Source organism: Globicephala melas, chromosome 20 (assembly GCF_963455315.2).
Source record: "Globicephala melas chromosome 20, mGloMel1.2, whole genome shotgun sequence".
Classification (NCBI taxonomy): Eukaryota; Metazoa; Chordata; class Mammalia; order Artiodactyla; family Delphinidae; genus Globicephala; species Globicephala melas.
Genome location: NC_083333.1, coordinates 28252783 through 28275941, shown reverse-complemented (window position 1 = coordinate 28275941; position 23159 = coordinate 28252783). Strand labels below are relative to the sequence as shown.

General features: G+C 59.5%; 1 protein-coding gene across 2 annotated transcripts in view; it reads right to left on the bottom strand.

Moving 5' to 3' along the window:
• Positions 1 to 118: 118 nt before the first annotated feature.
• ITGB4 (integrin subunit beta 4) overlaps positions 119 to 23159 on the bottom strand; it is a 31302-nt gene continuing 8261 nt past the window's right edge. For both annotated transcript variants that reach the window (XM_060290461.1, XM_060290460.1), the window contains 33 exons: positions 22589 to 22852; positions 22180 to 22269; positions 21766 to 21888; positions 21191 to 21355; positions 20939 to 21015; positions 20017 to 20219; positions 17953 to 18056; positions 17736 to 17834; positions 17432 to 17561; positions 16568 to 16690; positions 16372 to 16478; positions 15576 to 15609; positions 15208 to 15399; positions 14841 to 14944; positions 14467 to 14525; positions 14312 to 14335; positions 13157 to 13305; positions 12883 to 13062; positions 11893 to 12041; positions 8997 to 9201; positions 8038 to 8195; positions 7516 to 7696; positions 7233 to 7370; positions 5226 to 5408; positions 5007 to 5138; positions 2934 to 3170; positions 2626 to 2784; positions 2050 to 2199; positions 1303 to 1491; positions 1064 to 1219; positions 817 to 981; positions 631 to 738; positions 119 to 523 (listed from right to left, as the gene is read on the bottom strand). In XM_060290461.1, coding sequence (XP_060146444.1) covers positions 384 to 523; positions 631 to 738; positions 817 to 981; positions 1064 to 1219; positions 1303 to 1491; positions 2050 to 2199; positions 2626 to 2784; positions 2934 to 3170; positions 5007 to 5138; positions 5226 to 5408; positions 7233 to 7370; positions 7516 to 7696; positions 8038 to 8195; positions 8997 to 9201; positions 11893 to 12041; positions 12883 to 13062; positions 13157 to 13305; positions 14312 to 14335; positions 14467 to 14525; positions 14841 to 14944; positions 15208 to 15399; positions 15576 to 15609; positions 16372 to 16478; positions 16568 to 16690; positions 17432 to 17561; positions 17736 to 17834; positions 17953 to 18056; positions 20017 to 20219; positions 20939 to 21015; positions 21191 to 21355; positions 21766 to 21888; positions 22180 to 22269; positions 22589 to 22852 — 4677 coding nt within the window. In that variant the 3' untranslated portion in view covers positions 119 to 383. The remainder of the gene's footprint in view (positions 524 to 630; positions 739 to 816; positions 982 to 1063; positions 1220 to 1302; positions 1492 to 2049; positions 2200 to 2625; positions 2785 to 2933; positions 3171 to 5006; positions 5139 to 5225; positions 5409 to 7232; positions 7371 to 7515; positions 7697 to 8037; positions 8196 to 8996; positions 9202 to 11892; positions 12042 to 12882; positions 13063 to 13156; positions 13306 to 14311; positions 14336 to 14466; positions 14526 to 14840; positions 14945 to 15207; positions 15400 to 15575; positions 15610 to 16371; positions 16479 to 16567; positions 16691 to 17431; positions 17562 to 17735; positions 17835 to 17952; positions 18057 to 20016; positions 20220 to 20938; positions 21016 to 21190; positions 21356 to 21765; positions 21889 to 22179; positions 22270 to 22588; positions 22853 to 23159) is intronic.

Here is a 23159-nt window from a genome sequence, read left to right as displayed (position 1 = left end):
ACCTGCCTGTCTCCAGAGGTGGATGTGTGCTTGGGCATCAGAGAAAGGTGTGTATAAGAACTGCTCCCCTGCTCTGGGCAGGCCCCAGAAACATGGACAGGGCAGAGCTCAGCGGTAGCAAAATCTTTTATTAAGTGCAGAACAAAGCTGGGACCTTGTCATGCTGGTCCTAGCTCTTTGGTTACAAATGGGCTTGGGCCCAGGGTAGGAGGGCAGCCGAAGGGCCTTCCGGGACCACTTCGTGCCTCCCAGAGGACACCTACCCCCTGCTCTGTGGCCAGAGGCACCGGCCCTGCGATCAGCATGCGAGTGGGCTGGTCGCCAGGGGTCCAGGGATGGAGTAGCTGAGGCAGCGCCAGGGAGAGGAGGTGGGGGTCGGGGGCTCAGGTCTGAAAGAACTGTTGGTCCACGTGGGTGCCGAGGGTTCCACTGGTGGCCAGTGTCCGGCTCACAAACTCCTGTGTCACGTGCCGGGTGAGGGAGCCATGGGCTTCCAAGTGCTGGGACCCCAGGGTCAATCCGTCTGTAGGGGAAGAGGTGTTGAAGGGTCCACCTGGGTCCCCAACCCCCTCTCCTCTGTTGGCGCTGTGCTCCCCCGGGAGAGCCAGGAGCCCCCGCCGGGCAACTCACCCAGTAGGACGGGCTCAGTGGTGCTGGAGTGGGTGGTGGTGATGCTGTACTCTCGTGGCATTGGGTACTGGAAGAGCCCCGAGTGGCTGCCCAGCTGTGGGAAGGGGCCTGGAGTGGGCAGAGGGGCCAGTCAGAGGGTGGTGCCAGGAGAAGGTGTGGCCAGAGAAGGGGTGAAGCGGCCTCTACCTCCAGCCTGGGACTCGATGGTGATGATGCCTTCACGCTCCGGCCCGAAACCTTGGGTGGTCTTGGCCTGCACCTTGAACTTGTAGGGCACGTTCTCGCTGAGGCCTGGCACCGTCAGCCGGCTCTCGGGGCTGTCGCCATCCACCAGGAACGTGGTGGCTGGCTCTGGGCAGGGAAGATGCCTTTAGCCTCGGTGGCTCCCCCTCCACCCTCCCCCTGGTCCCCCTGACCCTGGGGCGGGCAGCACCTCCTCCATGGGCCATCTCACAAGTCACCAGGTAGCCGAGGATGTCGCCGTCAGGCCTGCGCGGCCGCTCCCAGCTCAACTGCAGAGAGTCTGGGCTCAGGGCGGTGAACACCAGTGGGCCCGGGGCGCTGGGCGTGCTCAAAGTGAAGGCAGAGCCTGGGGACAGCAGAGGAAGGGTGTCGGTGGGTTTGTGGGTACAAGATGGGGGGACCACTGTCAGGGTGGGGGGGGTAACTCACCCGGTAGGGGGCAGAGCGGGCTCTGTGGGTGCACCTGTGACTCGATAGTGATGACACCCTCGCGCTCTGGGCCCCAGCCTTCCTGGCTCTGGGCCCGCACGCGGAACACGTAGGAGTGGTTGGGCAGGAGGTCTTCCAGCACCACCGAAGTCTGGCTGGGGTTGGGGATGTTAAGCTGATGCAGGTCACCTGGGTGGGGACGGAGGCAGGTAGCAGAGCAGCAGCATTCCTCATTCCTATCCCCGGCCTGATCCCACCCCTTCCCTAGGCTACTGTCAAGACCTAGCCACCACCCACCCAGCACTAGCTGTGGCTGGGGTACCGGTGGGGTCAGCCTTGTATAGTATGGTTGGCTGTTCAGGTTGTACGCTATACAAGGGATGAGTGGCACCTGAAATCCCATCTGTGTATGTTGGCCGTTTATGGGCCCAGGGCATGCTGCCGCGAGTGTCTGCCCACGGAAGTACCACTTCCCGACTCCTGAAAAGACATCTCAGAGGCCAGCAGAGGCCCTGGGTCCCTAGGCCGGTGAGGCCTTGTTAGGTAAAACCTAGCAGTGGGAATGATTTGGAGAGAGGCCTAGGGAGGTGGATGAGGACTCATCAGAAGAGGCAGTGGGAGTCTTAGAAGAGCGAGACTCTCTCAGAAAGGTGGGTGGTGGGGGGAGCATTAGTGTTCAAGGGACTTGGGTGGATTCCTGACAGTCGGGTGTCCCCGCGTGTCAGCCCGACAGCAGCCGTGCCTCACCGCCATTCAGCAGCTGGTACTCCACGCTGTAGCCCTGCAGCGCCCGCTCACACTGCGGCTCCTGCCAGCTTACTTTCAGAGACGTGGGTCCCAGGGCTGAGAACACCAGGCGGGTGGGTGTGTTGGGCACACCTGCAGCCAAGCGGGAGCCTGGAGACAGGAGGCCACAGTCAGCCGGTGTCGGGAGTGTCTGGGCAGGAGTCCTAGTTCTAGCCCTGACCGCCCTCGGCTCTGGCGCCTGCATGGACCGCTGGCCAGGTGGCCCACTCACCCTGCAATACCCTGTCCAGGCCACTCAGCACCTCCTGAATGTCCTGTGCAGGACGTGGGTGCGGGCCCTGCCTGTGCCGAGAAGGGGTGAGCTCGTGAGTCAGCCGGCCCCCACCCTCCTCAGCGGGCCTGGCCCCTCTCCTGCCCCAGCCCAGCACCCCCAGAGGACAGAAGCTGCGTTAGGCACCAGCGCTGATGTGGATGGAATGGACGGTAAGGCGGCACGGGCAGCGGCGGCGGTGGGTGGATGGGTGACAGATGGTGCAGGACAGCTGTGGAGGCACCGGATGGCCACCCCTGTACTACCTGGGCCCCAAGAGGGTGCTGCTGGCTGCCCAGCCAGGATTATAGAGTCTCTTGAGTCCCCGGAGTGGGGGACCCCCTTCATCTGAGCCCGACTCCAGGACCCCAGGGCCCAGGACAGCGGAAGCCTGCTCCTCCCGTGTTCCCAGATGGGAGGGAGGCCTAGGGCAGGACAAAACAAGAGTGAGAGGGCAGGAAGTGTGCACATCAGAGGATGGGCAGAAGGGGGACGGCAGGCCAGCAGCCCGAGCCTCCAGGAGCTGGAAGAGAGGAAGGATTAGGGGAGAGCAGGGGAGGTGGCGGGCACTCACTCTGGGAGGAGAGGGAGGTGAGGGTTGAGTAGTCCCTGGGCAGCGTGGACGAGTGCGAGTGTTCCGGGCGGGTCAGCGAGTGGTAGTCCCGCGAGAGGGTGGAGGACGTGCTCAGCACGCGGTGGGGCAGGTGTGGGCTCAGGTGGGTGCTGTAGGCGGCGTTGCTCACAGCCATCCTGTGCAGGGAGTTGGCACTGCCCGGGAAGGCAAAGTCCATCCGCCCGTTCACCAGGTGCTCTGTGGGGTAGAGCAGGGTCACCGGACCGGCCCGCACCAGACCTGGAGCCCCTCGGGGCGCCCTGGGAATTCCCTGGATTACCTACCCTCTGGGGGCCCTTGGCATAAAAACAACCTGCTTCCCTTGGCCCGCCAGGGATAGAGGTCCTTGGAGGAGTACAAGGGCCCCCTAGGCATCTGCAACTCAGGTCCTGTGGCCCGGCAGGACGCCCCTATGGACAGCCGCTGACCTCAGCCGGGGACTCACTGCCCCTGCAGTTGGCCCTGCCCTGGGGAGAGCCCAAACGCCTGCCCTTGGCTCCCCTGAGGCCTCTGAGGTGTCTCCTTGGGCACCAGGGCCTGCCCTGGACACAACAGACTTGGAAGGTTGGGGGCAGTCTAGCTTTGGGGAGAGCCCCAGCGCCTGCCCTGGGGTCCCTTGGCTCTGGGGTGGCAGCCGGGCAGCCTGGCCGCGGTGGGCTCTGGCTGGAGCCCAGAGGCAGCAAACCAGCGAGCCTAGGTGGGTGCGGGTGAGGGCAGGCCGGTCACCTCCCTCCCCGCCGGCACCCCGCGCGCCCCCATCGGCGGCGCCGTCGTCCAGGGGCCCGCGGGGCGGCTCGGCGGTGTCGGAGGAGCGCCGGCTGCTGGCCGACAGGCGCGGAATGAGCTCCGGGGGCAGCCGCCATGTGACGCGCCGCAGGTCCAGCTCCTCCCCCAGCAGGGGCTCGAACTTCCAGCCGCTGCCGCCTTGGGAACAACGAAGGGCCGCATTGGCACCGCCGGGGGGGGCGCGGGCGGCTGCACAGAGGGGCTGGGGGAGGAGGCGGGCGGCGCTGTGACGTGAGCCCGTCCTCTGGCTCTCTGGGATCCGGGTGTGTGCCGGGGAGCCCGGTGGCCGGTGAGGCCCTCGCCCGAGAGGTGGAAGAGGGCGGCCCGGGCTGCAGCTGGAGAGGGGAGACCCCTGGACTAGAGCCTGGGCTCTGCCACCAGCTGTGAGGACTCCCTGCTCTGAGCCTCAGTTTCCCATCTGGATGACGGAGGGAGTGAGCTCTCCCCTGCCGGCCTCCCAGGGGCAGTTCCAGCAGCCGGAGTGCGTCACAGGCAGCCAAGTGTAGTGCAGCTGCGCTGGGGCACCTGCTGCGTACCAGCTGCTCTTTACTTCAGACCCTCAACACTCTCAAGACCCTTGGGCTTGGGATCCTTAAACCTAGGCTTGACACCATGGAGGCCTGGTATAGGCAAGGATGGAAGAAAATACAAATCCTGAAGGATTTTCACTAATGGTGGTGTGTGATTGGCATCTCATTTCAGATCAGAAAACAGGCACAGAGAGGGTGATTCATCTGAATTCCTGCAGTGGAGCCAGAGCTAAAACTGACTCCCCAAGAGTCCCAGTCGAGGGCTCTTTGCGTCACACTGTACAGGGCCAGCGTGGGGAGACACTGCTCTGTGGGCCCCAGAGCCCGGCCTGCCTCCTCCCACATAGCTCTGTCCCTGGGAGGTGGCCCGATTCCATGGCACTGCTGGTGAGCCCTCCAGTCTCCAAACTGTGATTCCAGTCCCATGTGCACGAGCCTGTGTGCATGTGCCCCAAGCACATGGCTTTCTGCCTGTCCTCACAGACGTGCACACTATTCACTGGGGCCACGTCGGCTCTGTCCCCCCGTACCCAGAGCCAGTGTGGTGCCTGCCGAACCGTCGGCTTTGTAGATGCTCGCCTGGGGCTGAGAGGGGACTTCTGGTGTGACCGTCGTGCCCAGTGCTCACTGGCCCCTTGGCTCTCTCTGGACACCAGTGACGGCCCCACCCTCTACCCAGGACCCCCACCTTCCTCGCAGGCATCCCAGGCCCACTCACCAGTGTCCTCAGAGACGCTCGGCCTCTGGCTGCCCGTCGGGGAGCGGAGCACGTCGTCGCTGTACATGAGGAAGCTTTCGTAGTCTTCCCCACTCTGGGCGTCCACGATGGGGATGTCCGGGATGATGGGGACTGCAGGGCGGGAGCGGGTGAGCCAGGGCCCCAGCCTCGGCCTCCTGCCCGCCCCTGTCTGCCCTGTGCCTCCCACCCGCCACTCACTGGACATGGGCCGCTTGGGCTGGGTGGCCAGGTTGATGATGGCCTCCCGCTCAGGCCCCCAGCCTGCGCCGTTGCGAGCCTTGACCGTGTAGCGGTACGGCTGGGACTCCCGCAGGTTCTCGATGAGCAGCGTCCGCTTCTTGGGGCTGTCCACCAGCACCTTCTTCATGGGCCCGATGGGTCCTGGGACAGGGAGAGTGCTTCAGAGGGGTCACCAGCTTCTGGCCTGGTGCATCCCTGCCTCTGGTGCACCAGGACTGTTGCACAGCCCCTGAACTGCACCCAGGAGTTTGGGGAACGAGTCAGGGAGTGAGCAACTGTTGAAACCCAGCTGCGTGCCAAGCCCTGAGAACCTGGGTGTGACTGGCTTAGAGAAGGCTCCACGCGGCTCATCGCCAAGTTAAGTGGCAGAGACACTAGACTCACTAGACTCAAGTCGGCCCCACTGTCACCTCTACCAGTTGGTAGAGGGTCCTGCGTCCATGTGCGTCTGCGTGACGCTGGCTCCAGAGGCTTGGGCGCCCTCAGCACCTGTGCCTCCCTGTCCACAACCAAACCCCAAATGCACGGCTGCCCTGGTCACCTGGGCAGGGACGGGAGGAGAGAGGCAGGCCTGAACCTGCACCTGAGGACAGGCTGAGGCCTGTGAGAGCTAAGGGCGAGAGCAGAGGGGAAGCAGCTCTCCTCCACTACACCTAGAAGGGTGGACGCAAGCCCTGGGAGAGAGAAGGAAGAGACCCCAGGCTGCTCTAAGCAAGTTACGGTGCCTAGGCCCCCATGTGACAAGATGGGGCCCTCTATGTTGGAAGACGTCTGGGAGACCAGAAAATGTCCCAGTTCCCCAGGGGTCCAAAGGAGGGCTCTGGAAAAACAACACCTGCTAAGCTTCACGCTGTTTGTTTGCCCCACCGCGTGGCCTGCGGGACCTTAATTCCCGAACCAGGGATCGAACTCGTGCCCCCTGCAGTGGAAGCATGGATTCTTAACCACTGGACCACCAGGGAAGTCCCTTGATGCTGTTTGGTAAGTAAACAGCTGTGCTCCAAGAATTGGCTGACATTGGGCTGTCAGCCGGGGGAGGTCTCTAACCGCCCTCTCTCATCTCTGTCCACCAGGGGAAGAAGGGAAGGGGGCCACCCCAAAGTCGCTGATGCCTTCGGGCCTGCCTCGCACGTTCGTGACACAGCGGAGGCCTCAGCAGGCTAAGGCCGTGGGCTGAAACCATCAGTCATTCCTGGGATTAAAGGCTGGGTCGGAAAACACTTCCTGACAGTGGTCCATGGGTGGACCAGGTGTTGTAAACTCAGAATGAGCCAAGGATGTGATGCAGCTGCTGACAAGGCTGTGCTTGGCCAGCCAGGCTAGTAAAGGGCAAGGAGCCTGAGACCCAGAACAATCCTGCTGCCCTCTGCCCTGTTGGGCCACCCTGGCGGTGGTAAGCCTGACTCAGCTCTCCATCCCTGAGATGGGCCAAACAGAGGTGAGAGCGCAAGGAGAAGGGCCCCGCACCAGGCGAGAGGCGGGACCAAGTTCCCTCAAATAGTTTCTCATCCTGACAACTGGCAGGGGTGGTCCCTCCCCTTTCCGGGACTGGGAGAAAAATAACAGTTCTGCCAGGTGCTTTGGCCTGGGGCTGCCAGATACAATATTGCATGAAATATACTAGAAAAATTGTCTGTCTGAAGTTCAGGGCGTCCTCTGCTTTTATTTGCTAAATCTGTCGACTCTACTCTGGCCCTAAGAGAACCCTGTAGAATTGAGCCATTCTAGTTACCTGCGTGGGCAGGTGACCCCACTGCACATATATAATCTCAGGCCCTCCATCCCTACCCGCCCTGGGAGCTTCTGGGCCTGGCTTTGGAATGCAGCTCAGCCCAAACCTGACCACAGACCTAACGATGCCCCAGGCAGTCAGACATATGGGCTCATCCACTGCCCAGGACGCTGTGACCTCCTCCCACTCTTTGCCCCCTCCCTGGGGGCAGAAGGAGAGGTCCAGATCCTTACGGCTGTCCTCGTTGACCAGGCCATAGCAGACCTCATAGGCTGTGATCTCGCCATTGGTCTCGGCCGGCTCAGCCCAGCTCAGCTGGGTCACGGTGGAGGAGACGACATTGAAGGCCAGACGCCCCGGCTCGCTGGGAGCTGGAGGGGGAGGGGATGCAGGAAGAGAGCTGTCAGTCGCAGAGAGGGGGCAGAGTTCTAGGGGGTCGGGGGACAGGGCTGGGCACGCTGGCATCAGGGTAGCTGGGGGGCAGACAGGTGGATGGACAGAAAGGCGAGGCCTCACCTTCCGGGTGAGTGCGACAGGACACCAGGGAGCTGTAGGGGCCCTCGCCCTGCGCCCCGTAGGCGCACACCTTCATCTCGTAGTCGCAGTACGGGTACAGGTTGGTGAGCTCCACCGAGGGCATCTTGCTGTCGAGGAGGTGGGCTTCGGACTCAGAGTCACCCTGGATCCAATACTTCACCTGCTCCCGGGGCGGGGCTGGTCAGTGGGGAGCAGCTGGCAGAGCTGATCGTCCCTCCACTGAGCCCTGCCCTCGTGTTACCCCCTTTGCACACAGACAGGACCGAGTGACCTGCCAGGTTCACACAGCAGGGCTGGGGCAGGGCAGAGGTGTTTCTGGGGTGGTGGGGCCACAGTCCAGGAACTTGCCTCTCCCCCGGGGCACAGATGGGGGTTCCCCCGTCCACTGAGGCCAAGCATGCCCTCTCCTCTCCCTCAAGGGCCCTCTGCCCCCCGGTGGCCCACCTCCCCGCTATGTGCCCAGCCTCCCCCATCCACCACCCTCGTTGCCCCCCACCTTACCCGGTACCCTGTTGGCTTGCCAGGAGGGGGCAGCCAGTTGAAGTGGATCTTCCGGGACCCGGTGGCCTTGGCATTGGGGTTCTGTGGGGCACCCAGGTCACCCCGGGGGAGTAGGGGTGATGATAGGGTCTGGCCCATTAAGGTCCCGTCCAGTTCATCTGTAGTGGGTCAAACCAGGGCAGGGCAGCCAGCTGAGACACCCCGCTTTTGAGGGGGGCAGGAACCCACCGTCGCCACCAGGGGGCGCCAGAAGCCCAGTTAAAACATCAATGCTCCTTCCCTGCACCCCCCTCAACTGAGACCTGCCAAAGGGGGTCTCTAGAGGGCTGGTGCCCCCATTAGTAAAGCACAGGGCATCCTGCCAAACTTGGGGGTGCCCAGGAGGGTCTCTGGAGGGATGAGAAGGAGGAACGAGTTTGCTCTCTCCCTTTGGCAGCCAAGGGTATGTCCCACGTGAGACAATCTGGCTCCTCCCAACGCCCTCCATCACTCCTCGACCCCAAGACTCCGCCTCCTGCCCCATCTTCTCGGCAAGCCTCCTCTCCGGGTGGGCTCAGAGACCCCACTATACAGTTCTCAAGACCCATAAGAACTGTTTCACCCCTTCTGGAAACACCTGCATTTTAGCTGGAATTAAGGCCGAAGTCAAAGGGCTAAGGCCCTTAGTGGTGGGATTCACAGCCAGCAGCAGGCCGGTGGCCACATGACCCCAGCCTCTCTGATTGAGAGTAGGGTTGCCAGATAAAGGCAGGATACCTAGTTAAATTGGAATTTTAGATAAACAACAAACACTTTTTTCGGATAAGTACATCCCAAATAGTGCATGGGACATACTTACACTACAAATGTGGTTGTTACTTACCTGAGATTCAAATTTAACTGAGCGTCCTGTATTTTTACTTGCTAAGACTGTCAAGAAGCCCCCAGCCCTGCTTAAGCTGACTCCAGACTCTGCCTACCTTGGTCCCCAATGATAACAGTGGCAGACTGGGGCTGGCCCAGGCGAGCCCCAAACTTGGGGTTGCTGAGTTGGATGTAGAAGCGGCGGGTCTGGCAGCCCCGCAGGAGGGAGTCCATCTCCTGCAGCTCCAGGAGCTTCACCTGCAGCTCCTTCCAGGTCTCCCCAGGTTGGAATAGCAGTTCGCCTTCTGTGGGGATGTAGTCCTGGGAGTGGGAAGGGGTCAGGGTCAGACCAGGCCTGGGAGAATGAGTAACGGCCACACACCCCACCCCAACCTCACAGATAATGCAGAGACCCTCACACACAGACTGTCCCACGTGGACACGGAATGGCTTATGTTTCTACAACACCTCTTGCACGTCAAGCGCATTACAAATATTAGCTTGTTTACTCCTCAGGGCAGTGTGAGGTAGAGATATTATTGTCCCCATTTTACAAACGAGGAAACTGAGGCACACAGAGGTGAAGAAACTCGCCCAAGTTCACACAGGTAGTTGTGGTTGCTTGGTTCACCAGCATTTGAACCAAGGCAGAGACAGGGATGCAGATGTGGAGGGTCCCATACAGGCAGGCACTCAGCCGGGGGAGCTGAGATTTGCAGGCCCCAGACAGGGAGGGAGGAACTGTTCCCCGCACTGGGGCTCCGAAGTCTGGATCCCACAGCCCCCAGGCCCTGCCTCCCTGGTGGGGTGCTTCCAACATCTCCAGCTTTTTTTTTTTTCCCCCAATGCCCCAGAGCTTTCCTGAGCTCCCGTCACATGACGCCACTAGGTGGCACTGCAAACTAACATTCAATTCCAGGCACTGCTAGCCAGCCGCGCTGTGCAGAGAGGGACAAACTCAAACGCTACAAAAACCCAGAAAGAAAAGCAGGAGTTGCCTGCAAGACAACTGACCTCGGGGGGGGGGGGGGGGGGGGAATGCTTCAAAAATGTCCAGGTGACAAAAGACAAAGCCGGGGAATTATTCTAGATTAAAGGAGACTAAAGACACATGACAACAAAATGCAATGTCCTACCCTTGATTGGTGCCTGGATTGGGGGGAAAAAGCTATAGAGGACATTACTGGGACATGTGAACATGGGGGGATCCGAATATGGACTAATTATTAGTTATGAGGACAATGTGACATTTCTTAAGTTAGGTAATTCTGTCGTAGTCATGTAGAGTGCCCTTGTTCTTAGCAGGCGCCTGCAGAAGGGTTTAGGGTCTATGTGATGTCTACAACTTACCTTGAATAGTTTAGCCAACAAAAGTAAACCAAACACACTCTCTCTCCCTTTCTCTCTACAGTTATAGAGCTATAAATACGTATACATATATATATATATATACACACACACACATACACACACACACACGCGCATGTATACAACTATATAGAAAGAGAGAAAGAAAGCAAGGTCAATCTACGTAAAGAGTAAATGGGTGCTAATTTCGTTGGTCTTTCCATCTTCCTGTAGGCTGAAGCTTTTCAAAACAAAAAGTTGAAAAATAAAATGTTTTTAAAAATAGTTCAGGGGCTTCCCTGGTGGCGCAGTGGTTGAGAGTCCGCCTGCCGATGCAGGGGACGCGGGTTCGTGCCCCGGTCCGGGAGGATCCCACATGCCGCGGGGCGGCTGGGCCCGTGAGCCGTGGCCGCTGAGCCTGCGCGTCCGGAGCCTGTGCTCCACAACGGGAGAGGCCACAGCGGTGAGAGGCCCGCGTACCGCAAAAAAAAAAAAAAAGTTCAATCCCAAAGGATCTTTGTAGAAGCATAACAGGATAGCCAGAATCTCTATAATATTCAGTGAAAAGTTCTGGGCATCCAAATTCCTCTTTGGAGATTTTATGGGGAGCACTGGAGCAGTAATGAGAACTGTTCCCACCGATAAAAAGAATAGGGTGTGTGTCGGGATCCTCTGAGTGCACACCTGCTCCCATGATTGCCAAGTGGGCTGGGCCTGTGGGCCAGTGAGACTAGACTTCATTACGTTTTGAGTGAAGTTTCGATGTGAATATTTTTAGTTTTAAAATGTTGGTAATAAGTATAAACTGGATAACTAATAAGAACCTACGGTATAGCACAGGGAGCTCTACTCAATACTCTGTAATGACCTATACGGGAAAAGAATCTAAAACAGAGTGGATGTATGTACAGGTATAACTGATTCACTTTGCTGGACAGCAGAAACTAACACAGCATTGTAAATCAACTAGACCCCAATAAAAATTAGTTTAAAAAAACGTTGGTAATAGGGAATTTTCTGACGGTCCAGTGGTTAGGACTCTGAACTTTCACTGCCACGGGCCCGGGTTCGGGTTCGATCCCTGGGTTGGGGAACTAAGATTCCACAAGCCATGCGGCATGGCCAAAAAACAAAACAAAACACAAAATGTTGGTAATAAATTTAGAAAAACAAACAGACCTGTATGCCAATCCAAGCACACCCACCACCCGGACTGGGCAGTTCCCGGAGACTGGGGCCCAGTGATAAAGGGGACACTGCCCTACCACACGGCCCTCCCTGCCCTGAAGGGCTGCTCCTGTGGCACGGCCCAGAGACGGCCTGCCCGGCAATGACAGCCCAGGGACATGGGGTCTGTGATTCCACGTCAAGAAGCCCAGAGTCCCTGGACAGTGGCAGACGGAGGTGTCTATTTCTCTGTGGAGAGTTTGGCTGTCCTGGTGGATCCTGGGATGTTGGGAGGGGGACATGGATGGTCTAGACATGATGAGACCCCACTCAGGGCGTCACTGGCACTTTAGGTGCCAGTGCAGGGTGGCCGGGCAGATGGACATGTCCTTGGGAGGCCAGCCAGCGGCACCACCAGCATCCAGACTCAGGCAGCCCCCATGTCCTGCTTGCACCGGGCCCTTGGGATGTGCCCTTGACCCCGTGGTGCAGACTCACCCGGTTGCCCTGCGCTGTGTTGTCCTCCGTGCAGTAGGAGACCTGAGACTTGCCATTGTCCAGGATACGCCGGATGACGGGGATGCGGGCCACGTGCTCCCCGCGGCTGACCAAGTACTCGGGCTGCTCAAAGGACACGATCCCGCTGGCTGCAAGGAGCCAGGCACCGGTCAGGGGTCTTGGCCACAGTCCCTTCTCAGCCCCCGCCCTCCCTCTGGCCCAGCCCAGACTCCAGGAGTTTGCTTGTCACCCCTCTCTGGGGAAGGGCAGAGGAAGGGGCTGGAAAAGTCTTCCAGGAAAAGTTGACAAGGCTGGAACAGTGTCCAACTAACATCTTGGAAGGGTCAGGGCAGAGAAAGGAGGCCGAGCAGGGGCAAGACCAGACATGAGAGCTGAGACTGAGAGCTGAGGCAGAGTAGGCCTAAGTCCTGGACCCCCCCTCCTGGGGTCCTGGAGCAGGTGGGGAGGAGGGGTCAGGGACCAGAACAGACCCTCCGGGCGCCGGAAAGATGGTTATCAACAAGTCCAGGTTCCCCGAGGAACCAGCAGGGAAGGCACCGTGGGTGACAGTGGTGTGACGCCTTGCTCACCCCTCTAGATAGGCTTGGGCAGAGGGAGGCCCCAGTCCCCTTCCTGCTCTGATGCCCTGCCATCCTAGGGGGGCCCCATTCAGTCTCCCAAGTTCAAAGGCCATAGGGGAAGAACAAGGAGAGGGATGTGCAATGGCTCCAGGAGGACGTAGCACCCTCTGGTGATTATAAGAGAAGCTCCCACACTGAGTGCTTACTACCAGGCACTGTGCAGAGACGTACAGCCACACACTCCTCACAAGAGCCTGATACCCATTTTACAGATGGAGAAACCAAGGCTCAGAGGTTAAGTCACTTGCCTAGGCCACATGGCCAGGCCCCACTTCCACTTGGATTGAGGAGGAACAAGGGACCCCAGAGCCTCCCTTTTGGCCCCCCTGTTCCCCCCACCCTGACCGACCTTGCTCCTTGATGATGGTGATGTTGACCAGGCGGCGGCCGAGGGTGGCAGTGCCCGCGGGCACGTCGATGGCCTCCACCAGCAGCTGCTTCTCGTCATCGTCCTCAGGCCGGATGAAGAGAGGTACCCGCACGTCCACCAGCTCCACACCCTCCTGGAACTCCACCATGCCCCGGGCATCTGGGCAGGCGGTGGGGAGACGTCAGATGGGGGTCAGGGGGCCGCACAGGGGCGGGAGGTGAGAGGGAGGGGCACAGGGAGCCTGGCCACCTACCCTGGTCTGCAGTGAGGGTGTAGTAGCCAGGGGCCACCTTGAGCTCGTGGAAGGCCCCCTGCTCCACATGCTTCTCCGTCAGCTTCAGCAGGGCCTGCTTGGCCGAGCGGGGCGCCATCAGCACCATGTCCACAATGGTGTGGTCCTGCCTGGGGGCGGGGTTGGGTGGGGAGGTGTCAGGCTGGCCAGGAGGCTGGCACTCGTCCCGCCCCGCCTACCTGTCCTCTCTCCATCAGGGGACAAGATTCCAGGAAGCAAAAGGCAGTCATCAGAACCAGACAGTCCTAGAGGCCCAGGCTGGTCCCAGCGTGGTGGGCCCCCTCACCCTGCAGTCAGCATCCTCATCTGTGAAATGAGGCTACTGCTCCCACCCACCTCACCAAGAAGGGCTGCTGAAGCAAAAGTAGAGTCAGGACAGCAAAGATGCGAAGGGTGTAGGCCCTGAAGCCAGACTGCCTGGGTTCAAATCCTGGCTCTATATCTTAACAGCTAGGTAACCTTGGGCAAGCTACTTAAGCTCTCTGATTCTCGGTTTCCTCAACTATAAAACAGGAATAGCAATGGTACCTACTTGGATAAGAGAACCACACACATGAAGCCCTTAGAACAAGGCCTGGCCCGTTGTAAGCACTCAAAATGCTGGTCTAAATGGTTCTCACGGAAGGTGATGTGCTCAGTGAGAGCTGCATTCTGTTATTGCGCACGCAGTTCTGTCCTCTCTACATGATGTTCCCACCCCCACTTTTCCCCTGGCGGGGCTGGGACTCGGGGTAGGAACTGGGAAGGAGGTGTGTCACCCACTGGACCATCTTCTTGGCACCCAGCGGTGCCTCCAGGATCAAGGCGTTTGGCGTCGGAGGAGGGCTGCAGCTGGGCACCGGGCTATCCCGGGTACTGGGTAGGGGGCTCTCGCCGGCACGAGGGCAAGGACTGGGTCTGCTTGGTTCCCTGTGGTTTTCCTGTTCTAGTACGGGGGCTGGCTTTTGGTGAGGGCTTCATACTGGTATTTGCTCAATGAAGGTCCTACCCAAAGACAGACAGACAGCCCTCCTTTCCAGTGGGATGAAGATGGAGATGGAGATTGGGGTGGGGGAGGGGGCAGAGGGGGCAGGTACTTGGGACTGGTACTACCCCACCTGTGTGTCTTCGACTCACTTTTTCCCGGCATTGGGCTGCTGCCTGTGGAGGACAAAGTGGGGAACGTGAGCCAGGTGGTCCCTGGGGTGGAGGCACGATCTGCTTGGGGGAGATCCCCTGGCGTTGGCTATATGGGCAGCACCCTCACCCAACCCCGGGCACCCAGGACCCACCGGAACTTGGTCTGCTGGAGCTTCTGCGCGCCTGTGATGTGCCTGTACACCTCGTGCAGCTGCCAGACAAGGAAGGGCTGTGAGGCTCGGGCCCTGGGGGAGCCTCTCCACCCAGAGCCATCCAGGCCCGGAGGACCTCTCGGGGTGGGCTGGGGGCGTGGCCATGGGCACGCACACTGCCTCCACCCTTCTGGAAGCATTTACAGGGAACAGATCCCAGGATGATCCCAGGCCAGGCACATGTCCAAGGAAGCCCTTCTTTCCTGCCTGGAAGAATCCAGGTTCCCCAGCTGCTTCCCTCTGCCCTCCCGCCACCTGGCTCACACCCAGCCCAGAGACGCCAGCTGCCTGCGATCGGCTTCTTTGGCCCTTACGTTCTCCTCCACCTCCTGGCGCAGCTGGTCACATTCTCGGGTGCCAGGCTTCAGTAGGTTCTCGGTGCAAAGGCGGGCAAGGCGCAGGGACAGCCCGTAGGGCGCTAGGGGCAGGCAGGGAGGGGTGTCGTCAGCCCCCTGCACAGTGGGCACCGCAGAAGCCCCGTCCAGGAGCCATGCTTGGATAGGGGAGCACCTGAGGCTTATAGCACCATCAGGAAGGATAGAAGGCAGCCAGGCCTGTGCCTGCACCCCAATACCCAGAGAAAATAGTAATGGTGTGATCCCGGACCTGGGAGCAGCGGTGAACGTGCCCCGGGCCCCAAGGGCAGCGCCAAGACCTGCGGTACCCAGCCCTGGCCCTCACCCAGCTCCGTGGGGTTGATGCCGGCAGCATGCGAGGCAAAGCCAGGCCGCTGCACGTTGTTTGTGGTCTTCCAGCGGACCGTGTCGCGCCCCTTGAGGTTCCCGCTGCGCAGCAGGGGCGTGTCCAGGTGATCTGAGGCCATCAGGTTCGCCCGCAGCATGTAATGGTCTTCCTTGAAGCCCACCATGTGACCTGCGGGACAGGGTCCTCACACTGGGCTGCTCCCTAGACCTTCCCCACCACACCCCTGCAGGTGGGACCCCGGGGCCTCCCACCTCTGTTCCAGACTCGGCCCCCACTTCCCCTCCACCCCAGCTGGAAGAAAGAGCGGGCAGAAGCCCGCCACCCCTGCTGATGCTGGCCCGTACCTCGGTTGCAGCACGGGAGAAGGGCCAGGCAGGCCTAGGAGACAAGGTGGGTGAGGATGAGAGCTGAGACAGCCACCCCAGCCTAGGTAAGCCCCTTCCACCACCACCTGCCACCCACGCCAACGGTCCAGAGGGGGCAAAGGTGCCTTCCCAGACACCAGGATATCCAGGCAGCTGCAGGGGTCTAGGTGTGTGGCACACAAGGGGGTACACAGAGGGTGATGGGGCAGAGGGTTCCCCAAATGTGTGCCAGGGGACCCTGGTCCTGCTGTATACTCTGGAAAGTAAAGGTTCTGTGATCAAACCCATTTGGGAAGCACAGAATTCCTTCCCCTTATAGTTTCACTATTCATACAACTAGATCAAAGGCTCTGAGAAGTCCTGCAGAGAAGAAACCGCTTTCTCAAATGTATTTGATCACAGAACTCTTTTTCTCTGTAACACACACTAATATCCCACAACGCTGGGGGTTACTGCAGAGAGTTGTCTCTGCTCCCTACAATTCAGTATCCCATGCCATGCCGTCCTCCATGTTTTCCTGTCTCCTGTCTTTCCTCCCCAGTAGACTGTCAGCTCCTGGCGGGCAGAGCCCTTCCTTCCCTGTTAGCTCTCGTGACCCTTTGCATGTGGCTGACCCCCGGGTAGGGGCTCCCAGGTATCCAGCCACTGATGGTTGGCAGAGGTGAGAGGCTGGCGTGGGGAGGGCACCAGGGCTGGGCAGAACATGTGGGTTCTCTTGGCCTCTGCCACCTACAGGGACCCTGGTGGCGGGGGGAGACCCTGGGGGAGCCCCCACCTTGCAGCAGGCACAGTACTTCCAGCAGAGCAGGAGCAGCAGTGCCAGGAGCAACAGGAGGAACACGAGCAGGGGAACGAGCCACCAGAAGGTGCCGGGGGGGCAGTCTAGGGAGGAAGGAGAGGAAGTCGGTGCCGTTTCCCCCACCGGGGCCCGACAGGCCACCCACACGCCCCCGGCCGGCCCTCCAGCTCACCCTTCCTCCTCTGCACCAGGACGGTGCTGTTGGGCCCGGGGCCGCCATCACCTTCCACGGTGTAACTGTACGTACAGTCGTCATCCTCGTCCCGGAAGGAGCAGTACTCCACCACCTCCTCCGCTGCACCCACAGACGGTCAGCAGGGCACCCAACCCCACCCCGGAGCACCTTAGGGCCTGGTGGGGTGGCCGCTCCTCACCACAGCCCTACTCTGGGGCCCAGTCCGCCCATCACAGGGTGGGAGGCACCTCCCTGGGGAAGAACGCAAGTTCCCGGCAAACTGTGCATACAGATGGGGCAAGGCGGGGGCTGCCCTCCAGGAGCGTCAAAGTCTGCAAATCTGTGCCCGTCCTGGGCATCGCTCAGGAGCTGGGCTTCTACAACGTTTTTCTTTTTTCTTTTCTTTTTTTTTTGGCCACATGTGGGATCATAGTTCCCCGACCAGGGATCGAACCCACGCCCCCTGCAGCGGGAGTACGGAGTCTTAACCACTGGCCCGCCAGGGAAGTCCCTTCTAGAACACTTCTCTGACCTAGAGGAAAGGAGGCTGTGAGCCCCCACGGCCCAATTATGGGCCTTTGCCGTGTTCATGGCCCTACCCAGCTCTTTGCCCCCTGCCCAAGCCAGAAGCCATCTCCCCAGGTCTGGGTGCCCTGGCCAGACTGTGTGGCCCCTACCTGGGTCTGTGTGACCTGTCTGGGTTCTGTGACCACTCCCAGGTCTGGAACCCCTCTTCCTGGACTGCATGTCCTCAGTTTGGATTATGAGCCCCCTACCCAGCTCCACAGCCCTGCCCAGATGAGAGACACCACCTACCCCATCGGAAGCCCCCCTGCCTAGTCCTCTCTCCCTGCCCCATACCTTTCTTAAGCTCATCCACCATCTTGACCTTGAAGCTGCACTCCTTACACACGTGCCCCTTCTTTTCACCGGTGCCCCACGCCTGGCACTGCACACAGGAGCGCAGGTCCTCACAGAGGCCCAGGCGGATCTGGGTGGGCGAAGAGGGTCAGACAGGCACTGTGTTGGGCGGCGGCCCCTGCCAGGCCCGCTCCCACCACGTCACACCCTCGGGCAGCTCCTCTGGCACCAGGCTCAGCCCCTCTTGTCCGTCTTGCCCCGTGCCTAGGGTCCCCATGCCCATACCCAGTGAATCTGGCCTCACCGCTGAGTAGTTGATTTCGCAGATGGTGTCTGTGTAGAGCGACTGTTGGTTGCAGTGGCAGCGGCCACACTCGCAGTAGCCACGCCCATTACAGATACCCTGAGTCAAGAGGAGGCACCAGTGAGCCAGCTGTGCCCCCCCCCGCCTGAGAGGAAGGGTGGTCTTGATTGGGGCCCCCTCTACCGCCCCCCACTGTCTGCCTCATGCCCAGGCCTACCCCGTTGCTGTCGATGCAGGTGGCATTGCTGAGAGGACAGTCACAGCTCAAGCCTGTCCAGCCAGGCTCACACACACACTGGCCCATGGAGCAGCGTCCTCGGTCTGCAGAGAAGGGGAGGGGAGAGGAGAGGCACACTTGCACCTGCAGTCCAGGCTGCCCACTGGCTGGAGCTGCCTTGGGAGCTAGGATGTCTCCAGCCAGGGGCAGAGCCATCTCTTCGTCGCTTTCTTGGAACTCCCTTCTCTCCATTTCTCCTGCTCTATTGTGCCCTTCTACCTTCCACTCTGCAGCTGGGGAGATCACCCCAAAACACAAACACAATCATGTGTCTCCCCTGTTTAAGAACTTCTAATGAGTCCTGGCCAATGCAACAAGGTAAGAAAAAGAAATAAAACATAAGTTTTGGAAAGTTAAGAGATGAAAAACTGTCATCATTTGCAAGTATCAGAAACATGCCACAAAATAGCAAGAAGAATCTATAAATAAGTTATTAGATTTCGTAAGTGAGTTTAGCAAGGTGGCTGGATACAAGGTTAACATATAAAGAGTTAGAAAATGAAACTAAAAGCACGAGTGAGGACTTCCCAGGTGGCGCAGTGGTTAAGAATCCGCCTGCCAATGCAGGGGACACGGGTTCGAGCCCTGGTCCTGGAAGATCCCACATGCTGCAGAGCAACTAAGCCTGTGTGCCACAACTACTGAGCCTGCATGCCACAACTACTGAACCCCACGTGCCTAGAGCCCATGCTCCACAACAAGAGAAGCCACTGCAATAAGAAGCCCACGCACCACAATGAAGAGTAGCCCCTGCTCACCGCAACTAGAGAAAGCCCGCGCGCAGCAATGAAGTCCCAATGCAGCCAAAAATAAATAAAAAATAAATAAATGTATTAAAAAAACACACACACACACAAAAAGAAACACACCAGTGACTCCCTTTTGTCCAAAGGATGAAGTCCAATATCCTTACTAGAATAGGGGTTGATTAACTACAGCCTGTGGGCCAAATCCAGCTCACCACCTGCTTTTGCAAAAGTGTTATTGGGACAGAGCCACACTCATTTGCCTGTGTATTGCCTAACGCTGCTTTCTGCTACAACGGCAGAGCTGGGTAGTTGTGACAGAGACCATATGGCTTACAAAGCTGAAAATATTTAATGTATAGCCTTTTAAGAAAAAGTTTGGACTACACTAAAACTGGACCCATCCTGGACTGGAACCCAAGCCCCTCGCAGTCTGGCCCTGCCTCCTTCCTGGCTGCATCTCCCTCCCCTCCTGTCTCAGCTTGGCCTGTGCCAAATGTCTGCCTTTCTCCAGACGTCCTGGGTTCTCCCTTCATTTCTCTGAGCACACCCTGGGGTGGGCAGGTGAAGAGAAGAAATGGCAGACAAAAGCAAGAACGGAGGAAAGGATAGAAAAGCAGGGTCTTGACCCCCCCCCCCGTGGCAAGTATACAGTTGGGGCTTAATAAGTATTTGGTGAGTGGATTTTCATTCATTCTCCTCCATTTGCCCATTCAATACTTCCATATGGCCCCTGTGGGTTCTGTGACCCCTGCCCAGCTCCAGAAGCCCTGGCCAGGCTATGTACCCATGGCCTGGGCGCACACTGTGTTAGGCCCTGTGGGGCTACAGAGGATGCATTACTCCAGGCCCTGTCTGCTAGAGATGTAGCAGCTTCCGAGAGAGGAAAGATCGCCATGCCACATACCACCGATCACTGAGGTTGAGCTGGGTGGTACCCACTCTAGTGGGATGGGAGAGTGGAGAAGGGGGTGGGCACGGGCTGGAGGACCTCAGGGGGACATTCCACAATGGGGATTTCATGCTGGCAGGGGCCTTGGGCATCAAGTTTGCGGAGGAGGAGAGAGGTCCAGGTTGGGGCTGGACTTAGAAGAGGCACTCAGGGAATCTGGAGGAGGGCTGGGCCTGAACATGGGGGTCCCGACTCCCAGCGAGGCTCTCCCAACATGGGTTCTGATGGCAGAGCCAGAGGCGGCGGGCAGGGGCTGGACACCCAGGCCACACTCCCGGCTTCACCCCACCTGGGCCAGTAGCTCACCGTTGCAGAGGAACCCGGAGGCACGGGGGCACTGGAAGTTGTCGTATTCACAGAATTGACCCTCATAGCGGCCGTCACCATAGCACACGCAGTGGCCGCACTGGCACTCGCCCTGCCCCGAGCACAGCTTGTCCTCACCTTCCCGCTGGCAGGGCGCCAGGTCGCTCAGGGAGCCAGTGGAGCAGTTACAGGTCTTGCCGCTCCTGCGGGAGAAGCCAGTCACTTCTACACGGCACAGCAGGAAAGATTTCACCATCCCATTTTACAGATGAGGAAGCTGAGGCTCTAAGTGGGCCCCTGTGGGTCTGAGTTACGTAGGCAGCAGGGGCTGCGCTGAGACTCAAACCTCAGTCCCCTGAGACCCTCCTCCTGTCCCTTCCTCAAGTCACGACAAACTTATTCAATGTCTTAAAGCTTGAAAAGCCCTTGCTCTTGCTAACATTCTCTTATGACTCCCGTCTGCTCAGGTAACAGGTGCCCATGGCTCAGATACTAAAGGCCCAAAAGGGATGGAGGGTAAAGTACGTCTCCCTCCTGCGTCCGACCCACAACACCCTAACGGCCACCACTGCCCTGATTCTTACGCGTATTTCCAGCGGTAATCCTATATAGCCATAGATTTCTTTTCATTTTTTGGCCACGCCAGGCAGCTTGCGGGATCTTAGTTCCCTGACCAGGGATCGAACCCGGAACCCCGGCAGTGAGACTGCTGAGTCCTAACCACTGGACTACCAGGGAGTTCCCATATCCATGAATTTCAAAGTGCTTTGAACCGGATCCACCTGCCAACTAGACATACCCCTTTCCTAGCCCTTTCTATGCCCAGCTGCCAACCCACACTCAGCAGCCTACTTGGTGTGCCCAGCCCCTTCTCTGGGAGCGGCTGGCATCCTGGGTGCTGGCTTCACCCTCCCACACTCACCAGCCCTCACTGCACACACAGTGTCCACACATGAAGTCCCCGTTGAAGCTGCAGCGAGGTGACCGCTCCTCTTTTTGCTGGAATGAAATCATGGTGGGGTGGCTGGGGGCGGCGAGGGACGCTGGACGCTGCCCCTCAGGGAACCCCGAAAGGGAGTTGTGGCCACAGGATGCTCTGCTGTGTTACTCAGGGCCCTGGGGTGGTCGGCTTAGCCTCTCCCTCCCTCCGCAACCTGACGGGGCCGCATCATACCAGCTCACAGGAGCACACGTCACAGACGATGTCCACGTCCATCTTGAGGCCATTGGAGAAGGAGGGCTTCAGATGGATGTTGCCCTTCCGGTCCGCTTCTGGCAACTGGCACACGTGAGTCCCGTCCAAGTCCTCGATAGCCCGCAGCTGCACTTGGTATGTGCCCTGCAGGGACCCCACTGTCAGGCAAGGCAGGCCTGGACAGACCACCAGGGGGCAGTCGTGCCTGAAGTCTCTAGGCCCTCAAGCTCCAGGGATGTGTCTGGCCCCCGACACCCAGCTCCCTGCCCTTCCTCAGGGCTGCGAACTTGCTCCCTCCAGGCACAGCCACGGTGACAATAGCACCAACAGTAACCAGGGTTGCTTTTGGCCCACTCACTCATCTTAGCAACCCTGAGCTCCAAGCTGATTGGTCTCCACTATACAGATGAGGACACGCCAAGGGGCTGATCCAGAGGGCTTCAAACCCAGATCTGACTCCGGAGGCCATGCTCTGGACCTCTGTTCGGGTAGACCCCGCCCCGCAGGCCGCTGTGCCCGTCCTCCCCTGCCCCGGGACCCCCATGGAGGCGTACCACTTCCCCCCGCCGGATGAGAAAGGACCCAGTGTTCGTCTTCTGGAACATCCTGGAGGTGACCTCCGTCCGCAGGCCTCGGGGGCTTTCCAGGGCCCGGATGTCCAGGTTGGAGCGGATGCGCTAAAAGAGAGCAGGCGATCAATGGCCTGGGGGTACCCCGGGCTCACCCACCCTGGCCTGGCCTATCTGTGCTGCACTCCCACCTACACGGAGGCCTGGGGTGCTGGCGGGGGTCGGGGGCGGGTGGGGGTCAAGGGAGAAGAGCCTGCAGGAACCTGGGGCCAGGCCCAGGAGGCGCTCCTCAAGGACTGCAGAAGACCCTTCCTCCCTCCTGTCCTATTTCCCAGTCCTCTGCCATTCAGCCTTCTCTCCAGCCCCTCCCCAGAAAGGCTCAGACTCCAGAGCCCTCACGTTGAAGGCATCCTGCAGCAGTTCCACGATGTTGGAAGAGTCCTCCTGCAGCACCCCCAGCGAAGAGACGGGAAAATACGAGGACAGCTTCTGCGGGAGAAAACGCCAGGCCGGGGCTCAGCCTTCCACAAGGGTCATCTCTCTGAATCCAGACAACACCTCCGGGGTTCGCTCACCTGGCAGATGGGGAAGCTAAGGCCTGGCGCCTGCTGTGCGTTCCAGAGCCTGTGCTCTCAGCCCCCACCTGCTTGGGAGGGGGGCTGGGGAATGGGCACGTGGACTCCTCTTCCCACCAGGGCCCATCCCAAGTTTCGGGAAGGAAGGGAGGAAGGCAGATGGGGTGTCTGAGAAGTTCCACGGACCCTCCCGCTCGCCCCCATCCTGCCCCGTGAGGCCCCGGCCCCCGCACCTCGTAGTAACTATAGGAGTAGTTGGTGACTGCGAAGATGGGGATGATGTTGTGCCGGTCGAGCAGGCGCACCAAGGTGGGCACGGACGGGTAGTCCTGTGTCCCGTACTGGGTGTAGGTGCCCGTGGTGTCCAGGTGGCACTCCTCGTCGTTGCGCCTCATGATGCCAGCCAGCACGTTGGCGCCATCCGCCTCGTAGTGGAAGGCCGACTCGGTAGAGAATACCAGCAAGTGGGTGCTGTCGGGGCGCCAGCCGATGTGCCTCTGGGGAGAGCGAGGAGGGGTGCCCGTGGAGCAGGGGACACTCGTCACAGCGTCGTGCACAGTGACAGCGAAAGCACGTCCCAACACGGGGCTCAGCGAGGACACAGGATTAACAGCCTGACGCCCCCACGAATGACACACGTGACAGACAGCACATGAGTGATGACGGGCATAAACAGAAACCAGCGATGGGAAGTGGGAAACAGAAGCAGGGGCTGTGCCCACAGTGGGCGCCACGCAAGATGTGAACCAGGTTCATGCAGCTGTCCCCACAAGGTCTTAACCACTCTGCGAGAATATCTCAATT